The following is a 15,275-nucleotide window of genomic DNA, read 5'->3' on the forward strand; positions in this document are numbered from 1 at the left end:
GAACCTGGCAGTCAGCAGGGCAGCTATGCTGCCCAGGAGCCACACAGCACAGATCACAGAGGTTGGGAGTGTAGCAGGGACAAGAGTTTGTCCCCAGGATGTCAGGGGTGTGACTTGCTTCTAGCCTAAGCACTCAAGGCCTCCCTGTTCCACAGCCTCGGGCTGAATACATTGAGGTCTGTAAAGCTTCACGGCTCCGGGACTGTGCTGTGCACAGCTTGTGGGGCAGCGTGGCAGCCCTGTCCCCTGTCCCCACACAGCCCTCCCAGCTCAGTCCCAGCTGCACAACAGGCCGGCCTCTGAGTTCCTTTGCTCCCCCGAGGGCTATTGGCCCACCCGTAAAACCAGGAAAACACCTCTTCTCTGTCTTGCTCTGTTCCTAAGAGGTTTCCGTGACAGAACAGGCCCCGGGTGGAAGGGGACTGCAGGCAGAGGGGTCCCTCTGGGGGAACCGGGTGTGGGGTCAATGGTGCAGGCCAAGTACCTATGCAGCCTTGACTCCTGATGAATATGCACGGGCTCGCTGAGTTCGCTCCTCTGGACTGTCCCTTCAGGAGGCAACGTCTGGAGAGGGGAGTTTGACAGTCTTTTGAGATTCAGGGTAGGCAGTGCTCTCCGGCGAGACTGGAGATACACTGGCCTTCATCAGTCTCAGAATAATTTATGTGAATACCTCTACCTTGCCCTGCCTGGTGTGGCTCAGTGGATTGAGTGCCGGCCTGCAAAGCAAAGGGTCACCAGTTCAATTCCCAGTCAGGGCACATGCCTGGGTTGTAAACCAGGTCCCCAGTTGGGGGCATGTGAGAGGCAACCACATATTGATGTTTCACCCTCTCTCTTTCCTGTCCCCTCCCCCCACTCTGGAAATAAGTAAAAATGTTAAAACAACAACAACAAAATATACCCACTGGTATGCTGGCAAATATTTGACCCCCAGCTCTGGGGGGTTTCCCCGGCGTAAGCACGCTGACCCTGGATGGTGGCCGTCTGCCAGTCGAAGTGGGGACAGTGTGTGCACAGCCGGCTGTCAGGAGCTGCACAGGCAGCAGGCATGGCGCAGCGGCACAGCCCGCTCTCGTGGTCGAGGAGGGGAGGCGAGAGAGCCACCTGAGGTGGTGCCACCTGGCTACGAAGGCAATAGAATTCAGCAGAATTCTGAGCATGTTAGTATGGGGCGGGGGAGGGGGTTCGGGGAGCCCCTGGCCAAAGCTTCTTTCTTCCCAGTGGGGCAACTGGCCGTCCAGAGTCCTTTGTTTACGGTCGTAAGTTGGAGAGTGAGTGTGAGCAGGAAGACAGATCAGGCAGGCGGTCCCTGTGCAGGCCAGGGTTCAGCGGGGCAGGAACCTGGCTGGGGAGAGAACGCAGAGCTGAGCAGACACGGAGAAATGCCAGCACAGGGAAGCAGCACTCTGGGAGGACACACCCAGCACGGTCCCTAAACAAATGGCATTGTGTCTGCCTGGACCCAGTGCCAGCCCTCCCGTGCCGTGTGGCAGATGGCCACAGGCCACAGTCAGAAAACTGACCCTGTCCGACTATTGTAAAAACAGAGCTTGGCCCCTGCGCTCCAGGTGAGCATCAGAGGGGCTGCGCACACATCTGCACGGGCGGGTCCCTCTGGCTTCACCCTTCTCCCCTAGAGACACCTCTGGGGGGACATGGCCAGCACTGCCCTCACAGGTGGGCCCAGGGGCAGCAACCCCCCCACAGCCAAGTGCTGGGCTTGAACCAGGACCCTTCCTTCCTTTAAGAGCCTCTTGGTGCCTGTGTCTCCCTATGTATAAAGTGGGGCAAAAGCGGGGCAGCTGGGAGGAAGTATGGGGGCTGGTGCCATGCATGTGAGCACTGCTGTGACAGCCAGCTGTCACGAAAGTGCCCTGTGCCCAGGCTCCTGTGTGACTCTTACCCACCTGCCCCTCTCCCAGGGCTCAGCCCAGTTCTCGGTGGGGGGCGGCTCTGTCCTTTGTCCTTGTTTATTTGAAGAGCCTTGTGGGCCTGCCTGTTCCGAGCACCCCCTCCCTGCCACGCCCTACCCAGGAAGTACCCACTGTCTTCACGGCCGCCTGGGACTCTGGCCAGGGACTCGGTTCCCCATGAAGAGGCCAGGAGGACTTGGATGCAGAGGTGGAAAGTAAAATTCTCCACACCTCTCCTCCCACCCACACCCTTCAGAGTCTAATCTTAGGGCTGGAAGCCTGGGGCACAAGGGCTGTCCTTGGGGCCCCCAGGGGACCGTCCCTGGGCTCTGATTCCCCTGTGCTGCGCCTGCCGGGTGAGGCAGACGGGACACCTGGGCATCAGTCCCAGCCCAGGCTGTGGGGAGGGTGGCGTGCAAGAGGTGGTCGTGTGAGGATGTCAACTCCACATACACCTACCTGTCTTCTTCGAATGACGCCTGTTGGACTTAAGAAACTCAGCCCCTGACACCTGTTGCCACCTGCAGCTTAGGTGTGCTTTCGGAGTGGTCTCCCGACCACGGGCTGGCGAGGTGGGACGTGGCCCTAATGGTGGCCCAATTGGGCCCCTGCCCCTACCACAGCTGTAGGCATGGTACACACAGTGACTTATTTATCAATTATGAAAGAATAATAAAGAACAGATGTGACCCGACCCGGCAGCGCTCTCCTTCCCGTTAAGTGTGAGGAGGGGCGGGGGGTGGGCAGTGGGACTGGCGGTCCTAGGGGTCTTTTACCGGTGTCCGGAGATCTAAGAACACTGACCGCCACCGCCCCAGCGATGGCCACTGACCACTGGGAGTAGACCTCGCTGCGAACAGGGTGGGAGAAGCGTCCTGTGGGCCAGACCCACGTCACCCCCAAAGGCTGATCTGTCACCCACCTCTTGGGCCCTCTGAAACATCCTCCTGAAACAGAGGAGGGCGGGGCGCTGTCCCTGTCGTCCCCTGAGCCTCGCGGTACACCTGACTCACACAGCACCTCCCATGCCAGGTGCCTGTGGGCAGTGGGGGACGGTGTGGTGGTGGCAGGGGATCTCTGGAGGGGGTAGGTGACCTGTCACGGGGGCAGGTGGCTTGTTTGGGGGAACCCAGCTAGCACGTGCCACACACAGTGCTGCCCTGCAGAGCCCCAGTCTGCTGGGGACACGGGGAGGGCGTGAGCTCGGCCTGCAACGAGGGCTGACCAGGGTGCACTCCGGGGCAACCAGCCGTGTCTTTGGAGAACAGGGTTGGCTCCTCAGAGGACGTGCTGCTGAGATGAGCCTACAGAGTGGGGGGTTCTCCCGGTGCCGGGGAACAGAGGTGGGGGGCAGGCAGGATGGCCCTGACCAGCAGTGGGGGGGCTCATGCTGTCTGGGGTTGCAGGTGAGTGGGGTCAGGAGGGGTTGTGGGAGGCCTTGCTGGGCAGGCGGGCAGGGGGGCATCCAGGGCAGAGGCAGCGTTGTGGGCGAAGGCCCAGGGGTCCACTGTGGCACATTTGAGGAACTGCAGAGCCCAGTCCGGAATGGCTGGGGGGCCACAGTGTCCCTGTGTGGGGCCGGGGGCTGGTGAGAAGGGTTCCCATTCCAGTTCTTGGGGAGTGGGAGCCACAGAAGGGTTTAAGTGGAGGAGGGGGTCTGCCATTAGGTGGGTTTGGGAGGTCACTCAGGGACAGAGTTTGGAGGGTGGACGTCAGCTGGAGGCCCAGAGCCAGGCGGTAGCTGGCGACTCACGGGGAGCGTAGCTTTGAGAGGCTTTGGGCAGCAGATGGGGGAGAGGGCTCGGGCTGGGAATGCTCCAGGCCAGTGACCCTCAGCCCCCGACAGGCAGCAGCCTCACCTGGGGCATGTCAGAGCTCGGGCTGCTGGCCCGAGCCACAGGTGTGGGTGGGCCTGCATTTCCATTTCCAACAGGCTCCCAGGCAGCTCAGACCGTGGGCCCACATGGTGGGGGGATTCTTGAGGCTCTGAGTTGAGGAATTTGGGGTGCCAGAGGATGTGTGGGAGTCGTGAACAGAAAGTCTCATAGTGGCTGCAAGAACTGGGCCATTTGGGCCCCTCATCGCAAGCTGCCCACGGTGGTCCTAAGCCCCCCTGTCTGCTTCCCCCTGCAGGTGACACATCCCTGAGCTTCCTGGTTTTGGTGACAGGCTGCACGTCTGTGGGCAGAATCCCAGAGGCCGAGATCTACAAAATCACCACCACCGACTTTTACCCTCTACAGGAAGAGGCCAAGGAGGAGGACCGGCTCACGGCCCTCAGGAAGATCCTCAACTCGGGTGTCTTCTACTTCTCGTGGCCCAACGACGGGTCTCGCTTCGACCTCACTGTCCGGGCTCAGAAGCAGGGCGATGACAGCCACGAGTGGGGGAACGCCTTCTTTTGGTGAGGCCTGGGGCCCCGCATCTCCTGCCACCAGGTCACTGGGGGGGTAGGCTCTGGTTGGCACCTGTGTCCTTGACCTTCACTTTACGTCATTCCAGTGGGCCAGCTTGCTCTCCACACAGTGGGACCCCACAGTCCGCAGCCCTGGGGTCAGGGAGGTGTTCAAAGTGGCAGATTCAGGAAAGACAGTCTGGGCCATAGGTAAAGGGCATAAAGCCACCGTCCACTGGCCACCAGGCGTCTCCTCAGTCCCGGGACCTACACCCATTCTCTGCTGTCTTCTCAGCCATTCTGGTCACGCTCTGTGGGCAGACACCGTGCTCACATCCCGAGTTCTCCGAGGGGAGTATTCTCGTTATCCTCCTGGGGATCTGTGAGGTGGGGTCTGCTAACCCCGTTGTACAGATAAGGAGACTGAGGCTGGACCGAGGGAGGAAATTCGAACCCGGCATTCTGGCTCCAGACCCCAAACCAGCCCCACGGTGGGGAAACTGAGTCACCCTGCCAAGGTGACGCTGTCACGTGATAAGACGTGTCCTGCAGCCCAGAGAGAGCTGGCTGCATTTCTGCCGGCAAGCGTCATCCGACGATCCGGGACACAGCTAGGTGTGGACGGCCCCGTGGGTGTGTGAATACCTGTGGTGTTCTCTGGGCGAGAGGGGAACGGCTACCATGGGTCCTGGTGCTCAGCCTGGGCCATCAGGGGTGCCGCTCCCCTCAGCTGTACCAGGAGACATGTGAGACTCGAGTCAGAAGCCAAAGTGGTAAAAGTCCCACTGTAGCAATTGTTCTGATGCCCCTTGCGTAAGCCGTGTTCCTAGAACTCTGGCGTGTGCCTTCCGGCCACCCCAGCTCCCAGCCCTACCACAGGGTGGGTGGCTCATTGACGTCTTTCACTGGGGCTTGATCACTTTGCCCAAGCAGAGGAAGTCAAAGGTCACTGGATAAATGTCCTTTTCTTGGTGACTTGGGTCCTCCCGACAAAGGAAGCCCTGATTTCTGCCTAGAGAAACGGGGTTTTCCTCATCCTTCCATCATCGCCCCCAGATTCCCTCAGGTCCCCTGGTCTCGAGCTTCCCAGGCAGGGCTGTGCTCAAACTTTAAAACTCCCGTGACTCTGCTGCTGGTCCCACTGGGATGCGGCTCTGACTCTGCAGGTCAGACTAGGCCCCAGATGCGATGTCTGCAACAAGGTAAAAATGGAGGCGTTGTGCCAACTCCGAGGACCCGGTCGGTCGGGGCCGTGTTTCTGTGTCTCAGCAGCTGCACCTGCAGCTGAGCTTGCAGACAGAGGGGCTTTGTGCGACGGCCACGGAGCCATTTTCCGTGGGGACTGCCCGGGAGCAGCGGGGAGCTGTCTCTGGGCCTGGGGCATTCCTGGGAACGTCGCAGGGCCCGAGGGGGGTCAGGGACTCTGGATGTCCCACCATGGAGCTGCTCTTTGCAGGCAGCCTCCTCCCAGCGCTGTGGCCACACGAAACCAAGTGGAGGTTCAGAGGGGCTTGGGAAGGGGAGTGCCCGGTGGACGCCAGGCTGTCTGGAGTTGAGGGGAGGCAGTGGTGGCTCCGAAGGGTGCCTGGGCGCTGGTCTGTACCCGCCGGTGTGGTGTGTGGGCTCACGGAACTGACCACAATTGTCATTCCTGCTGAGCGATCACGGGCCTGATTCCCCAACCCGCCATTCGGGGTGCCGTGTCTGCACGGCGTCTGGAGTCACACGGGGTCAACGCTGAGTGCAGCTGGTGAATGAGGGGAAGGTGATGGAGGGGTGAAGCCCTTCCTCCAGACTGGCGACCGGCTCCCGGCTCCCTCTGATGACTGCTTCCCAGTCCGAGCGGGCCTGGGAGGAAAGGCAGAGAGCTTTTTCCTTTCTAGTGCCTCCCTCGAGGATATGAGCTGTCCGCCCACCGAGGCTCAGGCCAGTGTGACTGCACGCAGGCCTCAATCAGAGCCGTCCACTGGTCAGAAGTCTCCTCCTGGCCCCTGGTGACCGGTGGGGGCCATGGCTGTGTGGCTGGAAGACTCTGGGATGCGTGGAGCCTTGCCTTTGCACCACGTGCGGATTTCATGCATCAGTGACTCAGGCTGGTTCATTATCTGAGCTGCAGGGAGGGTGCAGGAGAGGGGGGTGTTTCTGTGCGGGGGTGCTCAGCACCCTCATTTGTCAGGCAGGCAGGCACTGGGGCTCTGAGAGCGTGGGGGTGGGGGCAGTGTGGCCCCTCCCTGAGGGGGTCTCTGCGCCCAGGGGGACGTGGCCTTGCTCACACTTGGGGAGACCAGCCTAAGAAGAGCTGGAGGTCACTGTTCCTTAGAGAACCCGCCGGAGATGTCAGGGTTCACGGCCCACTCCTCCTGAACAGGAAAGCGCGGCTGTCTTTGAGGAGGGGTCAAGGGCAGGGCACAGTCATCTTCTAGGCAGGCCAAGAAGTCTGCTACGTTTTTTTCATAAAATAAATGACACATTTTTCACCTGTAACTTGATTGATTTGGGTGTTTTGGGTATGTTGACTACCTCCTGCGATTGGTTTCCAGGGCATCAGACAGCCCCACAGCGAAGGGTCACTGGGCCAAAATGCCGCCAGGACTGAGAAACCCGGGAAACCACTTCACACGTGCCATCAGTCACAGCGCCTTCTCCATCCATGGCACAGATTGTTTTGTGCTTCAGTGGCGTTTTCACTTTTCTCGAGATAATTAGGCATAATACTGCTGAAAATGCCCTGTGTTTGCTTCCATCTCCAGTATTAACATGGCTGCACAGAAATTCACCAGTTTTGATCCTTTTTTTAAACACATGCTGATATGACAGCTGTCGCAATCCAATCTAACAAAATTGTTTCAAGTGAAGTTAAAGACAACTGAGCGCTATGGAGCCATTGTGCCGGAAAAACGTGACAGACGCTTTGGCCAACCTGATAGATTTGCTTCATGCCCACAAAAGGGAGTCTCCCGTGACAGTTCCGCCTCCCTGGGAGCCTGTAAGGGGCCTCTGAACGGCACCGTTCAGGTCCCCTGCACATGCCACGTGGAGCCCAGAGGCATCCCGGGGTGTCCGGCTGTCCCTGCACCCTCGCCGAGCCCTCACATCTCCTAGCCACCGTTTGCTCTCTCAGTGAGCTCGAGGGGGTGTTGGGAGGCTGAGTGAGTGGGAGCGGAGAGGAGGGTGTGGATGCACAGGGGAGCTGTACAGGCAGGACCTCATCACGAGAGGCACGGCCCCCCAGCTCCGTGCTGCTGCTTCCTGCCTGTGACCTTGGGCACGTGGGTACTTCCCTTCACTGTGCCTAAGTTTCTTTATCTGTAAAATGGGTGAGTGATAATACATGTAACCCAACGTCGTTTCAAGGATGAAGTGAATTACTCCATCCCGAGCACGCACTTGATAAATGAGGGCTGTTACGTCCATCGTCAGTTACATCAGGGGTCTCCAGAGGCCCAGGACCATCCACTGCGTGTGGACGTATGGAACTTACATTACATTTTATTTCTAGCTCCTCCTCTTTTACTTGTTTGGGATTGCTTTGTAACTCACCTGATGGGGTGTGGATATAACTGAAATGGGCATAGACATATTTCATATGACTATTTTTATTATTATTATGCAATCACAAAGCATGATTAAGTTTTTACTGATGGATTCCCAGGTCAAAATGCGCAGCGGCTTTGGGAGAGGATTCCTGCCCTTTCCCGCTGCACCTGTCTCAGTGGCCCTGCCCGGTGTCTGTGAGTCCTCGGCAGTGGCCTGAGCCCACCTGGTGCTGAGAGGGAACCCTCACCGCAGGGCCTCCTCTTGGCTCACCCTAGGACGAGGTTCCCTGGAGGGTGTGAGGTGACCCGAGTCGCTCCGTCTTGCAGGAACCAGCTGCTGCACACGCCCCTGCGGCAGCACCAGGTGAGCTCCTGTGACTGGCTGCTGAAGGTCATCTGCGGCGTGGTGGCCATCCGCACGGTGTACGCCTCGCACAAGCAGGCCAAGGCCTGCCTCATCTCTCGCATCAGCTGCGAACGTGCCGGCGCTCGCTTCCACATCCGCGGCGTGAACGACGATGGCCACGTGTCCAACTTCGTGGAGACAGAGCAGGTCAGTGCCCAGGCCGGTCCTGGCCCCAGTGGCTCAGAGGGGATGTTGCGCATGCAAACGTGTTTCCGGTGGGCGGTAGTTGAGGCAGTTAGTTTCCAATGAGCACAGCTTCTCACTCTATTGGAGAACAGAGTGAGTCCCGGTGGTGGGGGGGCCCTGCCCACAGATGCGGCCTCTGCTTTGCATGTGGGGAAAATACCGCCTCCCTGGGGTATTTTCGGTGAAAGGAAGCAGGATTTTGCCAGCACGGTGCCAGGCTGCAGGCACACAGAGAGCAGCTGATGATAGGTGAACCGATAGAATTTAGAAATCCTGAGACGTGAAGCAACAGCCCCCTTTGGTTCCACATCAACCGAAGCTTCATCCCAGAAGCAGTCTCGGTGCCCAGGCGTGGTGAGATCTGCCTGCTCAGTGGGCGTTGCTTTCGGCGCCCGGGGACCGGACCATCTGCTGAGTTCCTCGCTGATTGGTTTTCCGAAGTCCGTCCTTGTTCCTAGAGGTGCTGTCTCGCAGCGGCTGTTTTCCTCTCTAACTTGCGATGTGGAGGATAATGCCGCCTGTGCGAACTGGCAGGCGGAATAAATCAGGAGGGAACGCCCATGGAAGGCGCAGGTGCAGCGAGGCTGTGGGTGTCAAGCCACAAACACCTGTGTTTACTTAGTGGCTGTGGCTTTGTGTCCCCTCCTGCCGCCTATTAGCTGGGAGAGGGGTTGCCTAGGAGGCTGTAGGCAATGTAATTTGGCACAGATTGGAATGCCTGGCTTCTGCGTGTAAGCTGCCGCCCGTTCAGGCTTCCAGATGCACAGAGGTGAGGACCGTCCCCTTGACTTAGATGCTGGTGGGAGGACCTTCGAGCAGGGGTCTTAAGATGAGCAGTAGGGCCAGTTTCTTGCCTGTGATGTCTGGCAATGTCTGCGCTCCTGGATGTAGATGAGGCAGGTAAATAAATATCTGGTTTAAACTGGCAGGGAGAAAACAGTGCCCCTAGATGGAGGCCGCTTCCCCTCAACCCTGTGAAGTCTTCATGATGAAAAGGACTTGCTTTTGTTCTCGCACCTCACCTTCTGCTCTCTGCTGTGGAAGGCAGGGGCCAGGGTGACGCATGCCTTCAGAGAGCACCGGGACAACGTGCCCACCCGCGCATGTGGGGGAAGAAGGCAGCTCCTGGGGGAGGGGAGGGGAGGATTCAGCTCCCGGTGTCCCATTTGGCAACGTGGGAGCAAACCCGGGGCCTCTCAGCTGAGTTTGTGAGCTTGCTGGCCGGGACACAGCAGGAACAAGACAGAGAGCTGGCCCTGGCAGGATCCTCATGCTCATCCTTGTCCTCCGGGGTGCCTCCCACAGCCGGTGCCCACTTCGAGAGCCCTGCCCGGGGAGAAGGGAGAGGCTGAAGCGCACTTGTGGGCAGGGTGGGCCCGTGTGCTGGGGGGCCTGCCAGGTGCGGAGTCAGAACTGGCGGAGCGGGGGGCATGTGCTTCTGTGGGAGAGCGTCCTGACGGTGGGTGTGGATGGTGCCCGTGGACCTAGCGCAGCCTGCTGGGGGGTCGGCCCCTCCCCAACGCACACCCAGTACCATCTGCCGTGGGTGCGTTGTCCTCTTGCCATGTAAGAGTGCTGCTTGCGCCCCGTCTGGAATCCTGGAGTGGTTTTGTCGGGCACTTTGTAGCAGCATCAGCACTTCAGTTGATCTAAGTGGGTTTTTTTTAAACACTGAAGTCTCTAAGTGGAGTACATAGTTAGTTAACTGTGTCCTGCCAAGTGGTCCTCCCTCTAAGTGGTCCTCCCTCCCGGCCACCCGCCCTGAAGGCGCTTCCAAAGAAAAGTCAGGGATTGGAGCCTTGGGAGCACGCTCAGCTCGCCAGTGCAGGGAGCGTGAGAGAAGCCTGCCCGTGGCCCTGTTCCCATCCCCAGTGCCTTGTCTCCAGTGCACCTGTCCAGGCTATGGTGGTCTGATGGGGCCACAGGGGCCGGCACATCCTGCTTGAGTTGGCACAGACGCGATTGTGAGCCCTGGGTCGGGGTGGTGTCGTGGGGCCGAGTGCACCCCCTTGCTGGTGTTGCTGGTGGAGAGAGAGCAGACTGTGTGGGGCATCCTGAGGCCTCAGGCCAAGGGGTTCAGTGGGCAGAGGGGCTGATGCCTCCAGGTAGCGTGCTGTTGCCTGCTTCGTGAGCTGACTCTTAAAGAAGCAGCAGCCTTTGAAATTCAGTGTCCTCTCCCGAGGGGGCAGGCAGCATCTCGGAGGAAATGGGTGCTGAGCCCAGAGTGGGAGGAGCCTCGGCTGGGGTGGTTGGGGCCTCCTGGAGGTTGCCTGCAGGTGACCACTGGCCGGGGGCCCCCTGCTTTGGAAATGAGACCCCTCAGGCCAAGCTCTCGGCTGTTTGGGCCCAGAAATTCTGTGTTAAAGGCAGGAAGGCAGCTGACAGATTGCCCTGCTGGCGTTCTTCTCAAACACACGACTAGACGAAGGGCAGGCGGCTCCCCGGCGGCAGCTGGGCTTCTCCTGAATGTGCTGCTCAGGGGGAGCAAAGGGACCGGCTTCCGCCCCCGCCCACTTCCGCCCCGTGGGAGCTCGTCCCTGACGGAGGACAGCTTTCCTCCCCCGGAGGCAAGCTGAGTGAGCGTGTGATGTGTGTGTGGGGGGTGTTTTGTGTGTGCACGTGCACACGTGTGTGAGCGTTTGTGTTGTGTGTGCACATGCACACAGCATCTCAGTCTTTCCCAGAGGAAGCCTTGAGTCAGACCCAGTGGGCTTGTTCTGCAGCCATGACGCACTCACCAGGTGGAAAAACAAACCCTCCGAGGCCCCTCCGTCCACCTTCCCCAGGAAAACCCGGGTGGATATTGGGCTGCTGCGGATAAGGCCCCTGATGAGTCCAGGAGGTTAGGATGGCTCTGTGGGGCCCCCCAGGAGTGCAGACTTGGAAAGAATCGTAAACACCTCATCTGGAAGTAGAGATTCAGCAAAGAGCCCCCTGGATGCGAGTGCGTGTGCCCAGCCGTGAGGCTTCCTGCCTGGTCTCTTTCCCTTTGTGGCCATTGGGACTCTGCTCCCAGTGCTCCGTGAGAGGGCCACTCGGAGGGGCCAGGTCCTGGTGTGGCCACCGCACAGCCACAGTGGACGCCCTTCTTCCTGAATCACAGCTCTGTGCCCCGCTCCAGCCTCCTCTCTGTCCCGTCCCACACCCCTCTTTCCTCATCCTACACTCTGTTCCCTGGTGCTGCGACCCCTGCCCAGCCCCTCCCTGTCCTCCAAGGGGCCTCCTCCACACTCAAGGGCAGCACCTGCGCGGTGGGAAGAACTCCCACTCCCTCCGTGACTCTCCCCTCCATGCCCCGGTGACGGAGTGGGAAGCTGAGGCTGAAAGTGGCTGAGGAATGCTCGCAGACTCATCCTGCTGGGCAAATGGGAGTGGGGTCCGTGCTGCTGTTGCCCCAAGGCCCGCACGCTAGCCTGCTTTCACTGACCCTCCTGCCCCGCCCCCAGGAGCCCTCGGTTAAAATCTCAGCTGCGGGGCATCCAGTCTTTCGGGGGTGAAACCCATGTTCTTCACCCAGAAGGGAAGCACCACGATTCCGTCAGGTGTCCGAGGATCAGCTTTGAACTGTCACCTGGGGGCTGAGAAGGTGACATCTAAGAGGACGCGGCACAGAACTGAGATGTTCTCAAGTGGGAGAGAGGAATGGAGACACGGGGGGGCGGCTGTTCTTCTGGCCCCCTGGGTGGGGTCTGGACCACCAGGTTTCCCTAGTGCGGGTCCCCCACAAGTTCCTACTCACGGGCTCAAGGGCTGACGCGGGCAGTGGTGCAGTCACCACGCGTTCCTCAAAGGGTGACTGTCCCCCAGCTGAAATCAGGTCCTGGGCACTGTGAAGGGTCGTCTCCTGGAGAAGTGCTGGCTGAGCTGCCTCCTTGTCTGCAGTCCCTCCCGGGGGCTCTGGGGCTGGCCCTGCCTTCAGCCGCTTAAGCAGCCACCTGCAACAACATGGTCAGCAGAACGACGGAGGGTGGTGACCAGTCGGCCGGCGGTCGGCATCTAGATGCAGACAGCACGTTCTTAACCCAGCGCTCTTCCCCTCTGGTGAGCCAGGGATGGAATGTCAGCCCCACAATGCAGCTCACACGACTTGCATGCTCCCTGCCATCCGGGAGCCCCAGTGTAACGTTCAAGTTCTCCGCCGTGGAATTACTAATGCATGGGCGACCTGAGCGCAATCTAGCCCGTGGAAAGCTACCCGGTGAGGGAGCGGGCTGGTAAGAAGTGGAAAGGACCGGCGGCGGCGCCCAGGCTGGCCCTGCCAGGCCAGGCTAGAGTTACTCAGATAAAGGGCAGTGCATCTGAGAACGGCCACAGCCCTCCCCCCGCCACCCCCGCCCCGAGTAGTGCTCGGGCCTGTACTTTTTGTCCCTTTCAAACTCCCTCACACGGCCGGCTGTGTCAGGGGCGGCCTGCAGCCAGATAAGGGGTCGGTTCACTCTGGAATAACGGGGGGGACAGGGCAGGAGATGTGGTCTCCAACATGTAAGTATCACCTGTGTCTGCTCAGGTGATGTCACACTGGAAGCCTGTGGCAGCTGATTTGTGTGTATTGACTCAGTGAGTGGCAGGTTTAAGGTCACAGTGGCCTAGGGCCAGAACCAACTGCAAGTTCAAGGACAGCCTCAACTCGAGTTGTCAAGTACAGGGCTGACGAGTGCCCTCAGTGGCACCTTTGGCTGTGGCTTGTCCGGTTCATCCCTTCAGCCCTTTTCCCGCTGCCCCTGAAAGCAGGGCTATGAGGAAGATCGTGGTTAAATCCTGGCACTCACTTGCTTCTCCTCTTAAAATGGGGTGGCAGGCTTTGCCAGGCCTTTCAGGGACCTCCACGAGGCGGAGGGAGTTCCCTGCCAGCTGCCCAGACCCTGGCAGCCCTGCCGGCTCAGGGCTCCGAGGCCGGCCTGCAGCCATCATGCCCACAAGTGCGCTGGCCGGGCTGGGGATCAGGCAGCCGCACGGCCCCACGGGGACGAGGAGCCCAGGCCCGAAGTCTGCTGTCTGCCCTTCGTGCCGGTGTCGGGTCTCAGGCGGCCGGATCCCGTTACCGGCCCAGGACCTTGGGTTTCACTGAAGAATACTCTCCTTTCTGTTTCCTTGTGGTGCAGACGATTTACATGGATGATGGCGTGTCGTCCTTTGTCCAGATCAGAGGCTCCGTCCCGCTGTTTTGGGAGCAGCCAGGGCTACAGGTAGGTGATAAAAGGCGGCACCTCTGTGTCTGTTCTTGCTGTTCCCCCTGCCGTCTCGTCTGGACGCCTGCGACGGCTTCTTCTGACTTTGTTTCTTTCACGGCACAGTTTCTGGTCTTTTCCATCAGCCCATTCGGATTGAGCTGAGTCGTCACAGTACATACGCCAGCATGCGCACCCATGTGTGTGTGTCTGTGTGCAGAAACAGACACATCCTGTGTGATTCTCTGATCCTGAGCTCACTGCTTCTGCAGCTGAAGGGGGAAGGTCTTTGCTGGCAGCAAACCACGTAGCACCATTGAATAGCCTGACGTGAATTAGACCCTCACTCAGTATATGGAGAGCATGGTTAAAGGTGCATTTTTGAGAGAGTGGCCGTCCTGGAGGCTTTGTGAGGCGGGGGGGCAGGTCTGGCGTGTGGAGGTGCCTGTCGCGTGGCCGTGTGAGAATTGCCCAGAGCTTTCCCATGATTTCTAAAAATACCCCTTGCTCTCCAAAACAGCTCTAGCCAGTGCCAGAGGCATTTGGCAGCTGGTCTCCTGGGAGGAGTTGGTGGGCAGGGGGGCGGGGGTGTGCTGCGTTCCAAGAACACACTTGTCGTTGTCAATGGGACAGCACTGCCTCGCTCATGGAGTTCCTGGGGTGGGGGCCACAGCCGAGTGGACTTGAGCTTCCTCAGCTCCAGTCCCAGATCTTCCTCCCTGGCCTGAGGGGACGTGGTGTGCTCAGCAGACCTCTCTGTCCAGCCTCTGTCCCCTTGGCTGTTGTTACTCAGGGCTCAGTGTGACAGCAGTTGGGTCCCCAGCAGATGACTGAAGGGGCTCAGAGCCGTCCCCCAGGCTCTTGGGGGCATTCGACATGGCTGGTTCTTGCCCGGCCCTTGACTTCACCCCATGTTGTCATAGGTGCGGTGTCCTCATGTCTGTCACCGCGCTGCCACTGACAGACGTGGTAATGAGGCATGTCAGCTCTTAGAGTGAGGCGGACAGATGAGTGTGTCTCATTTGGGCTCAAGTTCTCTGGGTGGGGAGAAAGCTTCATGAACATTCCGTCTCTCCGTTGAAAGGAATGACTGAGCCGTCTGTGGACAGCTGGTGGCATTAAGTGGTGGCAGAGAGAACACTCCTGAGGACGGTCATATCACGGAAAATTCCTCTGGAGCGCATCCCAGAAGTGTGTGTATTTGTTTTAGGGGCCTCGTGGAGATGTGATGTACACACTTGAACTTCACTCACGGAGAGCGTACGCATCCGGGGGTCCTGCACACTTACCAAGTTTTGTGGCCATCACTGTAATTGATGTCAGAACACTTTCGCCCCGGCTTAAACCCTGTCCCCACGTGCAGTGGCTCCCCGTCCCCACCCAGCTCTCCCTGAGGCCTTAGCAGCTGCTCATCTACCTTCTGTCTCCACAGACTGGCCTCCTCTGGACAGTCCAAAGCAGTGTTTGAAACTTAATGTCTTTAGATTTGGAGTTTTCCTTCTGAAACTTCTGGAGCTCTGCATTTAAGAATAAAAAGCAGAGATCCGATGAGCAGAGGGCAAACAGGAGGAGGCCACATTAGGAGATAACAAATGGGGGGATGGTCATGACAGTGTCTTAGAATTTGGGGGGATGCTCCGAAACGCGTCCGTTTCCCCCAGGTGGGGG

The 15,275-nt window shown here is 59.2% G+C and overlaps 1 protein-coding gene across 8 annotated transcripts in view; it reads left to right on the forward strand.

Annotated features, from left to right (window-relative positions):
- Nucleotides 1-15,275, forward strand: part of SYNJ2 (synaptojanin 2) — an 82,173-nt gene that overhangs the window by 22,848 nt on the left and 44,050 nt on the right. For 6 of the 8 annotated variants that reach the window (XM_037055530.1, XM_037055369.1, XM_037055064.1 and 3 more), the window contains exons 3-5: nucleotides 4,050-4,320; nucleotides 8,175-8,400; nucleotides 13,542-13,625. In XM_037055530.1, the coding sequence (XP_036911425.1) occupies nucleotides 4,050-4,320; nucleotides 8,175-8,400; nucleotides 13,542-13,625 (581 nt within the window). Of the gene's footprint in view, nucleotides 1-4,049; nucleotides 4,321-8,174; nucleotides 8,401-13,541; nucleotides 13,626-15,275 lie in introns of those variants that run through there. The other 2 variants (XM_037055204.1, XM_037055458.1) reach the window with 2 other exon arrangements.

Source organism: Sturnira hondurensis, unplaced genomic scaffold (assembly GCF_014824575.4).
Source record: "Sturnira hondurensis isolate 20B ecotype Veracruz unplaced genomic scaffold, ASM1482457v3 Scaffold0000167, whole genome shotgun sequence".
Taxonomy (NCBI): Eukaryota; Metazoa; Chordata; class Mammalia; order Chiroptera; family Phyllostomidae; genus Sturnira; species Sturnira hondurensis.